The sequence below is a fragment of the Antennarius striatus genome, chromosome 12 (assembly GCF_040054535.1).
Source record: "Antennarius striatus isolate MH-2024 chromosome 12, ASM4005453v1, whole genome shotgun sequence".
Classification (NCBI taxonomy): Eukaryota; Metazoa; Chordata; class Actinopteri; order Lophiiformes; family Antennariidae; genus Antennarius; species Antennarius striatus.
Genome location: NC_090787.1, coordinates 4,303,145 through 4,316,676, shown reverse-complemented (window position 1 = coordinate 4,316,676; position 13,532 = coordinate 4,303,145). Strand labels below are relative to the sequence as shown.

The window sequence follows — 13,532 nt, the reverse complement described above, 5'->3', positions numbered from 1 at the left end:
TGCTTTCTAGTTCAAACTGGGATTTTTGAAAAGCAACCAGGAAAAACAGCGCAGGGAAAATGTTTTTTTTTTAATGAATAAGTAAAAGCGGTTCTGGCTCTTGTGTGCGACGTCTCAGGGGAGCAGCAGATGGAGGATCAGAAGAGGAGGCTGGTGGGGGGGTGGGTCTCTACTGCCCCCTGCTGGTTGGACTGGGGACCAGAACTTTATGGAACACGTCTCCAACATGCTAACGCCGTTAAATAATTACCTCTCAGACGTCACGACGATAATGATGATGATGATGGTGATGGTGATGGTGATGATGATGATGATGAAGGGGCTCTGATCACAAACACATGTGGATCTTCCCACTATCTGGGCCGGTTAGCGCCGGCGGGCGTCAAACCATCCATCACCGACGCACGGAAAAATGAGGCCGCTGATACAAAAGCGGGATGAGAAATGAGATGAGAGGTGAGGAGGTGTGAGCAGATGGATCACGAAGGGGAAGAGAGGAACAAATGGAGCCAGCAGGGGGCTCCGGGACCCCCCCCCCCTCCATCATCCATCTATCACTGGGGTAACAAGGCGCCGGGCAGCGTGACGGCACCAGGCCGATGGTTGTTGGGTTATCTCTGCAATGCTGCTTTGTTGTCACCTGTCGTGTTTATTTACTTCTTTGTTGTTTCTGTAAACAATAGTTGTGTTTTCCATTCAGTGGACGACTTCTTGTAAACAAACAAACAAACAAACTCACAGGTTCATTGGTGGAGGTAAGAACTCTGTGTCGCTTGAAGAGCTAGCTTAGCGTTAGCTCCAATGAAAATCAAGTAAAACTTCCATTATGACAAAGTGGATCCAGATCTGGATCTGAATCTGGATCTAGGAGGTGTAAACACTGCACACATGTACAGATTGTAGAGTGGGGAGAACAATTCTAACAGGTTCTCAACAAATAGAAAATCAGACTGGTCTGGACTGGTCCAGACTACTTTGGACTGGTCCAGACTGGTTTACATTGCTTCAAATTGGTCCAGACCGGTTTGAGCTGGTTTAGACTGCTGTGAACTGGTTCACTGGTCCAGACTTATTTAGACTGGTCCAGATGGTTTAGTCTGGTCTGAACTGGTTCAAACTGATCCAGACTGTCCACATTGGTGTTTGGTGGGACGGTGGTGTCTTTGACCCACTAGGGTTTTTATGGGTACCTTGATGGGACTGGACCCCCCCTCCGGGTCTCCCAACACCCCCCCCCCCATCTGACAGCAGACATCATCTGAGTCATTCTGTTTGGCCTTCGTCCTCCCGCGCCGTCACTCTGCATCGTCCTCAGCCCGAAACGATGACCTCCCCCCCACCCTACCCCTAGCCCCATCATCGCCACACAGATGGAGTTCGGAGGCCAGTGTGTGTGTGTGTGTGTGTGTGTGTGTTTGTGTGCTGGGGGGGGTCCAGTAAACACATTGTGAGTCCAGGCTGTCAGAGTCCAGTGAGTCACAATGAGCTAACGGCTAACAGCGTGGCTATGGTTAACACACCTCCCTCCCAGGCCTTCATTGGGGGGGGGGTTGCCAGCATGGAGCTGCCACAGCCATTATCTCCTAACCCCCCCTCACCTCCCCTCTGTCCCCCTGTCTCAGGAATGTCTTGACACAAAGGCAGTCCTGGGTCCAGGTCAGGGGGGGTTACGGCTAGGATTGGGGGGGTCCTAACCGGGTGTCTGATCAGCGGTTTGGACACGCGGCGCTGACTCGGACCCAATATTCTTCCTATTTTTGTCCTCTTCATAGTAAGACTGTTGGATTGTCCCTCTCCATTACCCATGATGCCCCCCCCCAGCTGACAGTGACCTCCTGTAGGTGGAGCAGCCATTATTTTTAGCCAAGTGAAAACGGAGCCTGGGAGCTTCATTATTTTTATGTTCTGCTGGGGTCGGCCATGTGTCTCCTCAGACGCCGCCAGCCAAGTGGAACCCCCCCCCCCCCATCGCCACCGCCGCCCGTGGGGGAGCGTCGCCTCCCGAGGGCCTTGCAGCATCCCCTTCATTACCCACCGCTGGAAGCTCCGTCATCCGACGACTCGCCGCTCCAACGACTCGCCGCTCCACTCCGGCTTAACCCCCCCCCAGCCCCCCAACCCCCCAGTTTATTTTTCCAGTTATCTGTAGTGAGGATGGAGTCGGGGGGCGGTGGGGTTTTAATCTTTTCTCCTCCTGTACGGGCACGGGCGTCTCCAGCGCAGGGATTAAGGACCAGACAGGATGATGGAGTTTGCCGGTGACCCCGGGGGCGGGGGGGGGCGGAGGAGGAGTCGGGAGGAACCAAAATGAATCATCTCTGAGGCGGCGGAGGATTGTGTTTGTGACGGACAAAGAGAGGCAATAGACTAAGGTGCTGGTGTAGGTGATGGCATGGAGGGGGGGTTGTCAGGGTGGAGGGGGGGAGTCGAGGTGGGGTGGGGGCGTGACCTCAGAGGTTCCCTCAGAGTTGCACCAAGCCGATAAGCAGCTGACGGTGGCGTGTAGAAGGGAAGCGGGTGAGCTGATGATGCATCTGATGATGGGCGTGGTCAGGGGGCGTGGTCAGAGGGCGGCATGGACAAACACGATCAGTGGCGATTGATTGGTTTGATATCAGGATCAGGTCAAATTTAAATAAATTAGAAGCCCGGCCTGTTGGGCGTGGCTCTGAATATATCAGCCAATCAGAACCCGCCCCTGAGGCCTCCTGATGGTTTGACCCCCCCAGTTTGATGAAGTCCTCTGCAGTCCATCCTCCTGGACAAATAAAAGCTGGGGGTGGGCGGGGGGCTCATTGTGTTCCTGTCACATTGTGTGGTGGCGGATGGGGGGGCGGGGCTTATGGTGCTTAACATGCAAATGAGGATTGTGATGGTCTGAAAAGGTCACCAGAGGTCGGGTGTGTGATCATTCAGTGTCACATTAAATCAGTGTGTGTGTGTGTGTGTGGGGGGGGGGGCTGCAGCTGGACTGTTTCCTCACGTGCCATCAGGGGAACCTTTTCATCATTACACAGACCCCCCCACCCCGCCTTTAGTAGCAGCTGAACCTCAGAAGCTTTCAACACAGATAGGAACCCCCCCCCCCCCCGCCCCTACAGAGATGATGATGATGATGATGATGATCAGGGTTTGTTTTGGTTCCCATGATGCAACAGGTGCACAAAACGCGCACCTGTACACCCGGAAGCGGAAACGATCACCGACGGGAAGGACAGGTGATCGACCCTCCCTCAGACAGACGCTGATTAGAATAAACGAAAACCACGTGACCGATCCCCATCAGCTGTTTCCCGCCAGCTGGAGGAGATCAGCTGTTGAATCACACACATCTCCCGGTCGTTCAAACTTATCAGAGCCGTGACGTCACTGGAGGACCCCCCCCAATCCAACCCCCCAGCGGTGAGAGAACAGATCCATCACTCGTTTCATTTTCTCCTCTAACAAGAACCGTCACGTTCGGCGCGTCCCGTTAAACGGCTGATGGATGAAATCCGTTGCTGGAGGACCCGGGGTGGGGGGGTTTGGGGTGGGGTGGGGGGTGGCGTGAATTAATTTGTTCTCTATGAATCACATCAGGCCGTTAAACCCTGATGGAGCGGATAGCAGCTCCTTACCGGACGCGTTCGGCGGTCTGCAGCGCCACCGTGTGGAGAGAATCGCCCCCCCCCTTGCAGGTGTTCTACCTGTCAAACCCCCCCCCACACACACACACACACACACACACACAGAACTGGATAAATACCCCAGCTTCCTCCTTCAGGATGGCTATAACCCGAACACGGAGCTCCGCGTCCTACCAGGGGGAGTAACGGAATGTGGAGCGGGAGAAGAGCCCGGAGCCCCCCCCGCGTCACCGACACCTCCCTGACGCAGATTTATGGAGACGCTTCTCTGGCGGCCGCTGCAGATTGTAATCCTTAATAATCCCATCCGACAGGGTGATGGAGGATGGAGCCGACAGTCCGAACCAAGCCGCGCCCCGCCGGTCCTCCTGTCAGCCGGTCCTTCATCCGCCGGGAGGGGGGGGGGGGGTTGTTTCTGATTATCAATACATAAATACATACGAAATATAAATAAATTATAGATTGATCTGTCTTGTGTATATCTGCTTTAACTATTTTCATGTGTGAATTGTCTTTATTGATAACGAATATATTATAAAAGTACGTTTGCATATTATTTTTGTTTTTATTGTTGTTGACACGTGTTGTTGGTTTACTTTAATCGCGTCAACAAAGACTTTGAAAACTGCACTCAGGAAAACAACCGGAAAGCGGAACTAAACGTCGGGTTGTTTCCGTCGGACTCATTTGAGCGCTGCACACAACACGGATCCCTTCGTGGAGCCAGAAGCGTGTTGACTGTGTTTATGGTTTAGTTGTTGTTTAGTCATGTTTTCTCAGCAGATTATTAATCGATGAACATCGTTTGATTCAGGTGAGTCCATAATGTACCTGAACTCGTTACGTGACGTCATTTTAACGTAATAATTAACGTTTTTAGCTAGCTTGTTAGCCTCACCGGCACACCGACCCCTGACGTGTAATTACAATATTTTAACTATGAATGTGTGACGTCACTTCTCGTAGTTAACCGGGAGACTTGACGATGCTTTGGTCGGGGTTCCAGCCCGGGACTCGGGCTCTCTCCGGGGCTCCGTGGGTCCACAAACTGGCTTCCCTTCAGAAGGTCTCGGCTCTGCCTCCGCATGAAGTCCAGCCGTTACTCTACCCCTTCACCAAACTACAGGCCTACCTGGACAGGTGCTGGTTTCCCTCATGCAGCGGTCTGACCTCCGGGGTCGCTGTCAGGCTGAAGGTGTGCTCCGTTATTTCCAGGTCTGTGGACACGACCCAGTTCCAGCTGTTCCATCCCAGCGTGGAGGACATGCTGGAGGCGGAGAAGCTGTTCCAGTCGTCTGCGACGCACAAGATCGATTACTTCAGCTCCGCGGAGAGGATGGACCACGTCCCCCAGCTGAAGCAGCCGGAGGTGAGACACCCACCACCACCCATGTTTTTGTTTGACATGTGAGCGAATAATCGGAGATACGACACCACCGCTAGTTGGTGTATGGATACAGCATCTGTTCTTTACTGCGTGTTGGATTGTTAACGGTGTCCTGTGTGTGTTGTGTGTTTTCAGGTGTGTTTCATCGGCAGGAGTAACGTAGGGAAGTCGTCCCTCATCAGGTGTTTGTTCTCCTTGAGTCCAGAAGTTGAAGTCCGTGTCTCCAAAACGCCGGTGAGGACAACAGGGATGCTAACGTTAGCGGCTGCTACATGAGACCCATCAGGTTGGTCCCGCCTCACAGAACTGTCCCTGTTTCACCCTCAGGGTCACACAAAGAAGATGAACTTCTTCAAGGTGGGCAGAGCATTCTCCCTCGTCGACATGCCGGGCTACGGCTTCAGGGCGCCAAAGGACTTTGTGGACATGGTGGAGCCATACCTGAACAGCAGGAAGAAGTGAGCTGCCAACAGCTGCCACTTCTTTTTTAATCTGGCTGTTACTGGTCATGAACACCGGGTGGCGCTGTGTAATCTCTGTTCCTCACACCTCCAGCCTGGTGAGGACGTTCCTGTTGATCGACATCAGCGTTGGTCTTCAGAAGATCGACCAGATCGCCCTGGAGATGTGTGAGGAGTTCCAACGACCATACGTGGTACAAACACAACACACACACACACATACACACACACAGCCGAGGTCAGAGGTCATGTGAAACAGTTTGAACGCCTCCCTGGAGCAGGACGCTGAACAGGAACGCTCTCGCCTGCAGGTGGTGGCGACCAAGATCGACAAATGCGGCACCGGGAAGATGCTGAACAACCTGATGGACCTCCAGGAAGTAGTCCAGACCCAGACCAGCAGCTGCTTCCCTCAGCCGATGCTGGTCAGGTGAGACTCAACACACACAGCCGCGGGGGGGAGGGGGGGGGCACGTGATCTCCGCCTCTGACGTCATCTTGATTCTGATTGGTTCGTCCCGTCTCTCTCCAGCTCGCTCAAGTTCAACGGGATCCACCTGCTCAGGTGTTTCATCGCTCACGTGACAGGAAGCATCCAGTTGAGACAGACCTCACAGAGCTGACCGGGGGCCGGGGGCTTCTTCAGGAGGTTCTGCGTCTTCCAGTGTCCTGGAGGTGTGATCACTCAGGATGTCTGGGTTACTGATTAGCCTGAAACACAGCTATAGCTTCATCTTGTTCCTCATGTTCCTGAGAATTCTTCTTCAGGTTCTACCCACCCCACCCCGCCCCCTCACCACTCCTGCTGCCCCTCCCCCCCGGGCTGCTCTGGTGAGTCTTATCAGGATGGACGTCGCTCCCATTGTTTTATTGTGTCATATAATTACTCACAAAACTTTATTGTAATCCCGTAAAGCGACGCTAACGTGCGCTCCGGGTTTATTCGACTGATTTTATCCCTGGGGAGGGAAACAAAGGTCACAAAGGTCAGGACCTCCTCCTTCATCCCGTTCAGGATGTACCAAACCCGCCTCGGTCACGTTCAGTAGGAAACACTTTGTTTTCAGAAGCTTTGATGTCACCGTCATGAGATCTCCATCAGGAGGAGCAGGAGGAGATCTCTACCGACGGAGGGGGGGGGGGTTAAGATGTCTTTATGGGATTCAACTCGCACTAAAACAGTTATTACCTGAATTTACAAGCAAAACGGAAAACGTTAACAGATTAGAGATGGACGTGAAGGAGACTCCAGGTCGAACGAGTTCTTCCTGTCAGACGAAAAGGTTTCATTTCAGTCCACCAGGAAACGAGTGAAACAATCATCTGTGTGTTTTCAGGTCTGGGATAAAAACAGAGGAGCTGGAACTGATTGGGCATAAAGATTAAACCCAATCTGACTGAACACATCATGTTTTCATTTATTTTTGTTATAAAGAACTTTTACGGGTCTTTAAAGATGTCATAACCTCCAGGTTAAAAGTCCTCCATAAACCCATTTATTTGCCTCCTGCTGGCTCCAGGTGGCTTTGATGTCGTTCAGACATGTAAGACTTTATATAGTCTCCATAATGTGTGTTATCCTTTATAAATGTTGTTGTAAGCAGTCATTAGGTTGCATCAATGCTGTTATGTCCTGCAAGTCGCTGCAGAGGAACAGCAGATTTATAAATAAAACAATTTCCGTGATTTTATTCGGGTCTTTAAACACGTCGTAACCTTTTATTGTGTCATTGATCCATTGACCTAAAGTCCCCAAAAAGCGATTGACTTGCACTTTTCTGACTTTTTATGACTTTACTGCAGGGATATAATTCAGCTTTTAGACACAAAACCGAAACGTCAAAGTGGGAACGACGTTTATTCCAGTCATTCAGAATTAATTTTTTCACCTTTTGTTTATCGGATCTGGCTCTCCTCTTCCTCCGACCTTCATCCATCCATCCCGGATCAGGTCAGAGACTATTTACGGGAACGCTTTGCGACACGTGTGTGTTTCACCTCGTCGTGTGTGTGTGTGTCAGGAAACCTTTTGTTTGACGAGGGCGGCGATTTTTAATTGCTGTGAATGAGGTGAATGGAAGGCGGCTGCCCCCCTTCCTGCCCGACTGATACTGAAGGTGATGATGCTGCACCGAATGACACAACCAATAAAGTTTTAAGATGCTGCGGGGTCGTAAAGTTGGCGCTGGGAACAAATCCCTCTTGACTTTCAGAGTGGATGTGGTTTTATGTGCCGCCCCGCTGGTCGCTGACCCCATAAACATGGAGGGTGGGTTAATTTTTGATCGCCCCTCCCAGCGTCACATCGTCGACATAAAGAGCGACGCGACACCTTATTCTTCTTGGAATCCGGAGGAGATCCTGGAATCGAAGATCTTCCTCTCGCCATGGCGACCACCGCCATTCCGATGGGCTGCGACCCCCTGGCTACTCGCTGCTCCGGCACGGACTGCCTGGTCCCCCCCAGCAACTACAACGCCATCCTGAGCACGGTGCTGAGCGCGGTGCTCACCGTCATGCTGGCGATGGTCATGTTTGCCATGGGCTGCACCGTGGACGCCCGTAAGCTGTGGGGGCACGTCCAGCGGCCCTGGGGCATCTTCATCGGCTTCCTGTGTCAGTTCGGCATCATGCCCTTCACCGCCTTCGCCCTGTCGCTGGCCTTCGACGTCATGCCCGTGCAGGCAGTGGTCATCATCATCATGGGGTGCTGCCCCGGGGGCTCCGGCTCCAACATCATCTGCTACTGGCTGGATGGAGACATTGACCTGAGGTAGGACCCCTGAGGGCCCCCGGGGCCACGCCCGTCCAGAAACCAGAAGGTCTAGTTTTACCATTCAGTTAGCTCACGTAGAAACATTCAGAAAACCTGCAGAACACCAGCAAAAAGAGCAAAATAGATCATTTAGAATTAACATGAGCAAAGGAAATTAGAGAGAAATAAGAATAAATAGAATTATAGATGGAATAAAGTTGGACTGATGCGTTAAACAGCCCGGGGGGCACAAGCAGGAAGGATCGTTGACCCCCAGCGGGCGCGACCTTTAGATCCGGTTTCCATAAAAAAACTTTGATGTCTGAAATGAAAACGTGTGTATGTTGTTGTTTACCTTCACACTTTTACCCCGTCGTGTTGTTTATGAAATCCATGAGGTGCTCCAGAGAAAATTAGACATTAGATTTATGTGGTGAACACGTTTGGAACATTTTGAGCTCTTCATAATAAAAGCTCTGAGGTGAAAGTCTGTTTCAAATGAATTAAAAAGCTGAACGTAAATTATTCATACATGAGCCGTCATTCTCACCTCGCCTTTGGGCTTTCAGAGCGTAGCTGAGGCCTGACCGGAATTTCAAAAATAAATAAATTCCAAAAAAAAATTTTTTTCACTGAACAATGAAAAATAAATTTATTCAAATATATCTGCATTAAAATTTATTTTACCAGGCGCAACTTCCAGCGAGCGTGACTCATATTTTGAGCGACGAAAAATAATAAAATATAATTTTGTATGAATGTTTTATGATCACGATAATCAATAATTTATAACTACAATTAAAACAAACTAACAAATCAAATACACTCTTCCTCCTCCTCCTCTTCCTCAGTGTCAGTATGACTGCCTGCTCCTCCATCCTGGCGTTGGGGATGATGCCTCTCTGTCTGCTCATCTACGCCACCACCTGGACGTCCACCGGTAGCATCCAGCTCCCCTACGACAGCATCGGTACGCTACGCCTGTTAGGCCACACCCACTCACAATTCACCACCGCAGATTGGTTTTGTCCACTTGGGGGCGTCTGCGTCCACAACACACACTCAAGTTCTGTGTGTGTGTGTATGTGTGTGTGTGTCCCTTCAGGCATCACACTGGTCGCCCTGCTCGTCCCCATCGCTCTGGGGATCTACGTGAAGCGCCGTTGGCCCGAAACGGCAAAGAAGATCCTGAAGGTAGGAAACCCGTGGCAGGGGTCCCTCAGGGGGTCGTTGGGGGGTCTGGGTAGTGATCCAGGTTGTGTGTCTGCTGCCCCCAGATCGGCTCCATTGCCGGTTTCCTCCTCATCATCATCATCGCGGTGGTGGGGGGGATCCTGTACCAGTCCTCCTGGGTCATTGACCCCTCCCTGTGGATCATCGGGGTCATCTACCCCTTCCTGGGGTTCGGGCTGGGGTTCCTCCTGGCCCGTGTCACGGGGCAGCCCTGGTTCAGGTGGGACTGGAACCCAACTGGTCTGGTGTTCTTCCTCACGTGGGACTGACTTACTAATCCCGACCCCCCAGGTGCCGGACCATCGGGCTGGAGACGGGCTTCCAGAACGCCCAGCTGTGCAGCACCATCGTCCAGCTGTCCTTCAGTCAGGCCGAGCTGGACCTGATGTTCGCCTTCCCCCTCATCTACAGCATCTTCCAGATGGTGGCTGCGGTGCTGAGCGTGGGAGGTGGGCGTCGACCAGAACTGAGCCCCACCCCTGGCGTAGAACGCATCGTGTTTCCTGTGGAGTCCGGTTCTCACACGGTTCCTCTCTGGTTTCTCCTCTCCAGGCTACTGGATCTATAAGAAGTATCGTGGCCAATCGGCCGATTCAGACGGCGAGGCTCCGCCCCTGGAAGTGGGCGGAGTGAAGGAGGGCACTCTGGAAAACATCGGATTTGACTCGGAAGAGAACGCAGACAGCAAAGCAAACACACGGCTATGAGACCCGCAGGTCGTCTCCAGGTGTGAACAGAGTTCTGGGAGGATTCCATCCAGGACAATCACTCCCATCCATCCCAAATGGCTCCACGGCGACGGCGTCCGTAGATGGAGAGTCACCAACGGCTAGACGAGGGGCCGGTCACGCAGTGATGTCACCAGACATTCCTGTTCCTGTGTCTGAAACAGGAACAGGAAGTGGAGGAATCTACAGGAATGTTATTTATTCCACATGGAATTGAAGAGAAAAAAATTCTGCTTTCGTTTGGGGGTGTGGGGGGGTTCTGCTTTCATTAAAATTTTAGTTCCGGGTTGTGCCTTTAATGTTAGATAAAGCTGGAGCGGGTTAGAATGAGGATATGTTGGCCTTCACGTGTTAATTTATCTATCAGAACATGAATTACATTATTGTAAATATCATTAAATCTTTTTCACAAACTGCGCCTTTATTTTTTTTTATCTGGTTCAATCCAGAGTTGCGTTCACGTCCGTTCTGAACTGGAAGCTGTAGTTTCCGGGGCGCCCCTGAACGTAGCATCGGCAACAGGTGGTTTTAATAGAGACGTGAAGAGGAACGGAGTGGTGAGTTCAGGGACCTCTGTTTTCACCGCCAGTTTCACACGTAAACATGTTTATTCACACTCGAATAGAGTAAACAAACAGATGGCGTCTAGTTCGAGGCGGATTCTGTTATTATTGGGCAACGCGTTACTGTCAAGCGCGCATGACAGTAACGGGATTACCTCCTGGTGGTTCGTTACTTTACTTTCTAGAGTTCACAGTTTCAGTCCAGGATTAAGTGTTTATCAGGAGATAATTTTCTGCTTTCATTTGTTGTTTCTTCTCCTTCCGGTTCTTGTTGAACTTTAAAAATTGACTTTTTGTTTAGAATGTTAGATTTCCTCTCATCTAACTCTGATTTCCTGAAAATCTGTATTTATCAAAAAGAAAAGGTTTCAGGTTTTTTTTCATTGCTGGTTTTTTTTAGTGCTCAATAAACACATGAAGGATTTTAGTTTGGTGATCATTGACTGATTTAATGGTGAAACTTGTGACTCGGTTCTTTATAATAGAACCGTTAACATTTAGAGAACATGACGTCCCGGTTCAAGGTCGGAGACGACCATAAAATCATCACATTTAGTTCTTACAGTTGTTCAAAGTCCGCGCCAGCAAAAATATGAGGTGATAATAAACGTGGTTCCAGCCCAGACCCTGTGGGGGGTCGGGGCTGTGATCCACATTCTAGCCTGACAGTGGTGTAGTACCGCTCCTCACCGCTGGGGGCAGCAGACAGTTCGCTCTCCCGTCATTCAGACCAGAGAAGCTTGCTAACGGTGCTAAAGTCCCAAATTATCTTAAACGTAATCTCCAAACGGAAACACGTCACTACAAAACACGGAAGCGGATTATTTTATTATTCTGTTTAAACACGATGAGAAAGACTTCATCAGAAACGGAAATAAAAGTGAACGAAAGATCTCTCAAAACTAAACATGTGTGTAAAACTCAAACGTCCCACGCTGCGGCGCAGCCGTGAACGTCTCCTGCCTCCAAAGCCGCTGTCAATGAGATGCTGGAGCCTGAGGCGGTCAGAGGAAAGGTTCGAGTCCCTCTCAGAGGAAACGCTCCACAGTTCCAGAAGTAAACATCAGCAGAGGAAGGTTATTGGGTCACATAGGAACATCTGGAACAAGGAGGACTTCCGTGTTTAAAACTCCAGGCATGTCGGGTTGGATTCCGTTTATTTCTGTTCAGCCTCCGCTGGATGCTGTGAGGGGGTTCGAACCCATGTCGTTCAGCATCAGCTCATGGACCCATCAGGAGCAGGAGGGACGAACCGAACCGAACCAACACCGGGGTTTAAGATGATCTCTGGTCTACCGATGGACGGTTTGGTTCGATTCTGCCGAGCAGTTCCTCCAGGACGGGAAAGATGCTGCGTTCTCTGTCCCGGAGCAGAGTGACAGTCGGGAACTATTCTTTGCAGAACCAAATGGAAATTTGGTCCAAACTATTTAAATGTTTAGGTGTTTTGAGTCAAATCACTTCCTATTATAGTTCCGGGTTGTGGCATTGTGGATAAACCGAGTGGGTTAAAACGAGGAGGCGTGTGCCTTCACAAATGGCGAATTGATTTACCCATCAATAACATAAATGACAGTCTAGTAAATATTGTTAAATCTTTTTCGAAAACTGAGTGTGTTGGGTTTTTTTCTGATTCGCTCCAGAGTTGCGTTCGCGTCCGTTCTGAGCAGGAAGCTTTAGTTTCCGGAGCGCCCCTGAACGCAGCAGCAGCAGGTGGTTTTCGTCGAGACAGATGAGGAGGAGCGGAGTGGTGCGTTCATGTCACCGCGGGTTTCAGACGTAAACATGTTTATTTACACTCAAATAGAGTAAACAAACAGTTGGGCGGAACCGGGACTGTGTCGTGTTTCCTTCGGGGTGGATTCCGTTGTTACTGGTCCTGCGGTCGTTTCCATCTCAGCTTCACGTCAGTCCGTCTGTAGTCACAACGACAGACGGGCGCAACAGTAACGGGATTACCTCCCGGTAGTTCGTTACATCAGCGATCCCCAACCTTCTCTGCTTCACGGACCGGCCTTCATGTGCTGGATTATCGTTGATGACGGCAGGAAGGCTGTAGTCTAATAATAAATCCCCAGTGGACTGATGTCATATGCGGACATCAACAGAAAATAAACCTTTATTCATGAATTAACAACAAAAAAATCTTTTAGACCAACTGACCGGAAAAAAAAATTTTTTTAGACTGACCCACTGAAAAAAATTTTCCCATCAACCGACAAAGACAAAAATTTTTTAGAAAGACCAAAAAAAAAACTTGACCCATGGACCAGAAATTTTTTTTTTGACCAAATAACCAAAAAAAATTTTTTTACCGACCGACCTACCGAAACAAAAAACGTTAAACCATCTGACCGACCGGAAAAATTTTTTTTAACTAACCGACCGATTGGCCAAAAAAATCTTTTACTGATGGAATGACCAAAAAAACACTTTTTTTTAGTCAGTCGGACTAAAAGAAATGTTTTTAGAACGACCAAAGAAAAAAATTGTCCAACAGACTGGTTGAAAAAAAATTTAGGTTGATCCCAAAATTTTTTTATTTTGGTCAGTCAATCCAAAAGTTTTTTTGGACCTTCATGAAAAAAAATTTGAAAAAATATATGGTCAGTCGGTCATCTTACAAAAATATTTTTGGTCAGTTGGTCAAAAAACTTTTTGCGGTCGGTCTAAAATTTTTCGGTCGGTTTGGTTTTGAAAAATTTTTTTGGTTGGTCTGTCGGTCATTTCCAAAAAACTTTATTTCAGTCGGTCGGTGTAAAAAATTTTTTTTCGATCC

General features: G+C 49.7%; 2 protein-coding genes across 3 annotated transcripts; both read left to right on the top strand.

The window, feature by feature from the left end:
* The first annotated feature begins 4,320 nt into the window (after nucleotides 1–4,320).
* On the top strand, nucleotides 4,321–6,876 carry gtpbp8 (GTP binding protein 8). Its single transcript, XM_068329546.1, has 8 exons — nucleotides 4,321–4,440; nucleotides 4,593–4,766; nucleotides 4,842–4,995; nucleotides 5,149–5,247; nucleotides 5,341–5,471; nucleotides 5,569–5,668; nucleotides 5,786–5,904; nucleotides 6,007–6,876. Exons 2-8 carry the CDS (start codon nucleotides 4,612–4,614, stop codon nucleotides 6,095–6,097), a joined length of 849 nt encoding a protein of 282 aa, XP_068185647.1. The 5' UTR covers nucleotides 4,321–4,440; nucleotides 4,593–4,611; the 3' UTR covers nucleotides 6,098–6,876.
* Nucleotides 6,877–7,605: 729 nt separating this feature from the next.
* slc10a2 (solute carrier family 10 member 2) lies at nucleotides 7,606–10,663 on the top strand. 2 transcript variants are annotated; one of them, XM_068329739.1, is made up of 6 exons: nucleotides 7,606–8,247; nucleotides 9,081–9,199; nucleotides 9,335–9,423; nucleotides 9,507–9,682; nucleotides 9,754–9,911; nucleotides 10,015–10,663. In XM_068329739.1, the coding sequence occupies exons 1-6, from the start codon at nucleotides 7,862–7,864 to the stop codon at nucleotides 10,167–10,169; spliced, it is 1,083 nt and encodes a 360-aa protein (XP_068185840.1). In that variant the 5' UTR covers nucleotides 7,606–7,861; the 3' UTR covers nucleotides 10,170–10,663. The 2 variants fall into 2 exon arrangements, with proteins under 2 accessions (XP_068185840.1, XP_068185839.1); XM_068329738.1 differs by having other exon boundaries at nucleotides 9,335–9,911; nucleotides 10,015–10,163.
* The last annotated feature ends 2,869 nt before the right edge of the window (nucleotides 10,664–13,532 follow it).

Excerpts from the sequence above, each read along its gene's own strand:
- gtpbp8 (XM_068329546.1), top strand. The coding sequence starts at position 4,612 with ATGCTTTGGTCGGGGTTCCAGCCCGGGACTCGGGCTCTCTCCGGGGCT. Across the intron at positions 5,472-5,568 it reads TACCTGAACAGCAGGAAGAA|CCTGGTGAGGACGTTCCTGT; the intron begins GTGAGCTGCCAA and ends TCACACCTCCAG. Across the intron at positions 5,905-6,006 it reads CCTCAGCCGATGCTGGTCAG|CTCGCTCAAGTTCAACGGGA; the intron begins GTGAGACTCAAC and ends GTCTCTCTCCAG.
- slc10a2 (XM_068329738.1), top strand. The coding sequence starts at position 7,862 with ATGGCGACCACCGCCATTCCGATGGGCTGCGACCCCCTGGCTACTCGC. Across the intron at positions 8,248-9,080 it reads GATGGAGACATTGACCTGAG|TGTCAGTATGACTGCCTGCT; the intron begins GTAGGACCCCTG and ends CCTCTTCCTCAG. Across the intron at positions 9,200-9,334 it reads GCTCCCCTACGACAGCATCG|GCATCACACTGGTCGCCCTG; the intron begins GTACGCTACGCC and ends GTGTCCCTTCAG.